The 5799-nt window shown below is 17.7% G+C and overlaps 2 protein-coding genes across 2 annotated transcripts in view; one reads left to right on the forward strand and one right to left on the reverse strand.

Moving 5' to 3' along the window:
- PGSY75_1225200 (hypothetical protein) overlaps positions 1-2807 on the reverse strand; it is a gene marked incomplete at both ends in the record, with an annotated part of 3933 nt that extends 1126 nt beyond the window's left edge. The window contains one exon of the mRNA XM_018786829.1: positions 1-2807. This exon is cut by the window's left edge and continues 1126 nt beyond it. Coding sequence (XP_018640694.1) covers positions 1-2807 — 2807 coding nt within the window.
- Positions 2808-4626: 1819 nt separating this feature from the next.
- PGSY75_1225300 (hypothetical protein) lies at positions 4627-5786 on the forward strand (the record flags this gene model as incomplete). The annotated part of the gene is made up of 2 exons (XM_018786830.1): positions 4627-5450; positions 5576-5786. 2 exons carry the CDS (start codon positions 4627-4629, stop codon positions 5784-5786), a joined length of 1035 nt encoding a protein of 344 aa, XP_018640695.1.
- Between the last annotated feature and the right edge of the window lie 13 nt (positions 5787-5799).

The raw sequence follows: 5799 nt of genomic DNA on the forward strand, positions 1-5799 counted from the left end.
TTTTTTTTTTCTTCTTCTTCCTTCTGATTAATATTGTCATCACTTTCTTTATTATGATCATCTATTTTATTTGTATGATCCGCACTATGATTGTCATTTTCTTTCATTTGTTCTTTTTTTTCCTTTTCATTTTCTTCTTTTTGTTTTTCTAAAACATAGTCGACAATTTTTTTCGCAGCATATGCACCCACATAAGGGCTAATATTATTACATATAAAAGATAACAAGGAGAGAAGGGTATTATTTTGTTCATAAGAATTCAATGATATATTATTTATATCATATAAATTATTTAAATCAAAATAAGGATTTGATAAAGGCATAGAAATAAATTTATATATACATTCATATGGTGTTTTTGTTTGTATATAATCACTAATTTGTTCCCAATTATTTTTAAATTTACATACTCCTTCTATTAATTTTTCTATTTCCTCTATATTCCAATCATTATTTGATAGATTGCATGGAATATTTACCTTAACAAAATTTGAACTGTTCAGAATATTTGGATAATTACTAGAATTATAGCAAATACTACACCAAATACATTTATCTATAACACCATAAGATATTCTTTTTATGTTTGTTGGCTTTAATATGTAATATGAATTTTCACATATTTTATCACAACTTATACATTTATAATTATAATTATTATAATAATTAGAACTTTTATTATTATATGTTTTACTTTCCTTGTTCGGAATACATTCATTATCGTTCCATTCTAATTTTTTTGATAAAGGATCACATAAAATGTTCATATCATTATGAAGATTATAAATATTACCACTACAACTATTACGATTATTATTATTATTAATATTATTATTATTATTATGGTTATATTTTTTGTTACATAACTTCGATGAAGTGCTTTCCTCATCATGGATTCCCATCATACTTGTGTCATCCCCATTTATTAAATTAACATAACTATCAGATGATGCACTATTCATATTATTAATCATAAATTCTTTGCAATTATTATGATTTCCATATGATGATTCATTTTTACAATGTTTATATATACTATTAACCGTTTGATAATTTAAAAAGCTAGTATTATTTATATAAGTATTATAATATTGTGGATCACATTGCATATTTATCAATTTATTATTCTCTAATATATAAAACATGACTTCTATAATATTTCTATTTGCTTTAATTAAGGATAAACATGTTTGTAAATTTAAAGGTTGTATTGGATTTTGTTTATATAAATTTATTATTTCATTTTTAACATAATTTATTGCCTTATCATTTTCTTCCGATTTTTTTATTTGATCATTCAATAAAGTATAAATATTATTTAACTCTTCTTCATTCATATCCTTCATATATTTGGAAATAAAAATAGGAGGCTTATATATCCTAAATGATGGATTATTTATCAGAGTCTCCTTATTATTATGTTCACTGTTGGTATCTTCAGTATTTGAAATAATATTATTATTTGTATCATTACTATTAGATTCATTTTTATAAATTATATTATTTGTATTTTTATTAGTATAATAAGAATCGAATGTCATCGAATTAACATTATATAAATTTAAATTATGAATACTATTTCTAATATTTGAAGGTTTTTTTATAACAATATTTCTTATATATGATGTCGATGGGTGTAATATTAATGGATCATTAGTATCTTTAAATTCGACATGTTTTTTTTGAGCACCATATTCATTAGAATAATTTATATCTTCACTGGTACTTTCAACTGAGCTTATTTGAGCATTATCTTTTTTTAAATTCATCATTTTTTTTTTTTTTTTCTGTTCAATGTTATTTATATTGATATTTTTGTATAAAAGATTTGGTGATTTATTATTAAAATTGTAATTATTCATATTATTCATATTATTATTATTTATGTATGTATTGGGGGTTATTTTATTTTTTCCTTTGTTTTTATTTTCAGCAAGAAATTTCGGATAATATAATTGAGGATTCATAAATTGATTGTTAGACATATATGTCATATTTTCATTATTCATATGATTATATATATTATTATTATTATTATTATATATGGGATAGTTATATCCCATATCATTTATTATATTATTATGATAATTATTATTATTTTGTGTAAGAAAAATTCCATTGATATTATTTTTTTTATTATTTTCAAAGGAACCATTTGTTGTTTCATTAATCATATTATTGTTCATATGCTTTAATAATTTATTTTTGTTTTTATTTTTAATTTTATTATTATTATTATTTGTTCCTATATTTGGATTAATTAAATTATTAACATTATTATTTTGTGTAATATTTAAATTTAATGAAGATAAATCTTCACTTATATTATTATCATTATTAATATTATTCATCAATAATTCATCATTATTGATAAGATTATTAACATTATGAATAATATTATTTACTTTATAATCATCTAAATGTTCATAGCTTTCATCATTATTACTATTATGTGTTTCATCATGTAAACTATTTATATCTTTATTGTTTACATTTTCATTACCATTAATGGATAAGCCAAATGTACTATTCACAATATTGTTATTATTATTATTGTTATTATATATTTCATTATTATCTGATATAATGTTATTCGCACCTTCTGGTGACATTTGATCTATATTATTATATTCCTCTTTTAAATGATGATCCCCCTCATTGTCTATTATCATATCGTTATTGTTATCATAAATATTCATATAATTTTCTTCATTCGACAAATCATTCTTCTCATTATTAAGATGAGAAGGGTGATTTAAATCATTAGTGTTCATCATGGTATTATCATTAATTTCATTGTAATTCATTTCATAAAAAAATTAATATTAAAATTGAAATTTAAATTAATAAATATATGTATATATATATATATATATATATAATATCTTCTACCTTTACAAATATATAGAACACATCAAAAATATTTAAAAATACAAATAAATAAAAAAATATATTTAAAAAAAAAAATATATATTTATTTTATTATATTTTAAATACTTTTTTATTTTAACTATTCATTTAACATTTTCAAAGATTCATTATTCGTGTTATATTTAATACACGTTCACCTTTGTTTTATTATATATAATATATATATATATATATATATATATAATATATTATATTAGATATATTGGATTATACAATATTTTATTTTTATATTTACAATTTTATGTAAATTACATATAAAATATATAAATATATGAATACATAAATATATATTATGTATAAAAACAGCAATTTAAATATTCATTAATAATTTATAAGATTCATAATATTTGAATCAAATAAATATAATTTTTCAGAACTTTCATTTTTCTCATAAATATCAACTATATATAATATATATAATATAATATATAATTATATGGTAATAATCTTTATATTTTTATATATATAAATTTAACGGCATTCAAAATTTACATTATTATATATATATATATATATATTATATATATATATATTTTTTTTTTTTTTTTTCGTGCTTTTTTTTTTTTTTTTTTTTTAATATTTTTTTTCATATACATATATAATATATATATATATATACATAAATATATGGGGTATTATTTTATTGTATATAAATAATATGTATAATATTTATATATAATAATATATTATATATATATATATATATATATATATATAACAATTCTTTTTTTTTTCTTTTTTTTCATATTTTATACTATATATATATATAAATGAAAAAAAAAAAATTTATAAAAAATAACACCTTTTTTTAAAATTAAAAAATAATAATAGTAATAAAAATAAATATTCTATATATATTTATATATATACTATCATTTTTTAATTACTCAATTTTATAGGATTTTATTATTAATATAAAATTTATAGGTATCAACATAAAATATATTATATATATACATATATATATTTATTTATTTAATATGATATATTTATAATAATAAATAAATATATATATTTTTTATATTCAATAAAATGTTGTATAAAATTATGGATCATGTTTTTTAAATGAAAACATATCTTTTTAAAAAGACAAAAATTAGGTATATATATATCAACATGTAATAATAAACATATATATATATATATATATATATATATTATTATGTAGATAAATTAAATTAGTCATATAAATAAATTTATAAAATAATCTTGAAAATAAAAAAATGTAACCGTTTAAATATTTATTTTTAATTGTTTTGTTATTATTTTATCGTTTTTCCATGGTGAAAATCAAATATTATTATACCTTTTAATTTTTAAAAGTGTCATGTTTTTTTTTATATATTATAGAACTGGGATATTATGCTTTTGATAAAAATAAATATATAATTAATAAATATTTTAATATTATATTTGTATATATGTTTTATTACATAAGTAAATAAATAAATATATATATATATATATATATATATATATATATATTTTTTATTGGTACTGTCTTAAATAATGCCTTGATGAACACATCTTTTTTTCAGTATAACTTTTGTGTACCTTTTTATTATAATTCAATATTTTAAGAACAAAAATTAACACTTAGATTTAATTATTTTATTATGAACATATATAAGCCCAGAAGAGAAGACAAAAATATACATATATATATATATATATATTATCACATGAATAAATATTATGAAACTCGATAAAAAAAAGGACTTTAAAAAAAAGCTTGTGACCTGCTTATCCTTGTTACAAGTTGGTGATCCTTTGAAAATTATTGTGGATGAGACTTTTATAAAACTTTGCATTCTTCATAAGATATCAATAAAAGAGGAGCTAGTAAAATTAATGAATAGACAAATAATTCTTATGACAACAAAATGTATATCACATAATGCAAGAAAACAACCAGGAGATGAAGAAGCTTCTTATGCCATAAGAAAGTTGACACATTATAAATGTAATCATAATGAAGAAAATCTAAAAAATGATGCTGTAGATATATATGTAAAAAAAATGAAACTTGATGAATATTCGAAATTATCAAAAAATAATTATTTTGCCAATCAAGTTACGCTAACACATAATTTTGACAGTTTATATAATATAAAAAATAAAGTTTATCAATGCGATGAATTAAAAAATGATAATATTGAAACATTTAATAATAAAGATAAAAAAATAGTAACAGAAGAATGTCATAATTCAAATACAAATGATCATACAACCATAGTAGTTTCGAATGATGTTGATATAAATACAAATGATAATGGGCCCATAGAAAATTTAAATAATGGTGATACAAATAAAAATAATATTGATTCTATATTAAATTTTAATGATAATGACATGAATACAAATAATAATATTAACTCATTAGAAGAACATAATTCTGAAATACACGATAAGATAAAATTAAATGATTCTATGAAATGTATTATCGATTTGGTAAAAAATAATAACGAAAAGAAATTTTTCATTTGCACTAATAATATGGAATTAAGGTCCTTCTTAAGGTAAAAAAAAAAAAAAGAGAATGACAAATAAATAAATAAATAAATATATATATATATATATATATATATATATATATGTGTGTGTCCATTTATATATGTATATTATTTTATTTTTATTTTTTTAGGAGGGTTTATATAGTGCCCATAATTTATATCAGCGAAAGTGGAGTCATCAAAATCGAAAGCTTGTCCACAAAGAATTTAGACAAGAAAAAAAATGTCGAATTAAAAAAAATGAAAATGTTAAAATGGGAAAGAGACCTTAAAATGGCAGAACAGAAAAAAAATAAATTAAATATTAAAAAGAAAAAAAAAAAAAAAAAAAATAGGAAATAAAAATAAATCATAA

Source organism: Plasmodium gaboni, chromosome 12 (genome assembly GCF_001602025.1).
Source record: "Plasmodium gaboni strain SY75 chromosome 12, whole genome shotgun sequence".
NCBI lineage: Eukaryota > Apicomplexa > Aconoidasida > Haemosporida > Plasmodiidae > Plasmodium > Plasmodium gaboni.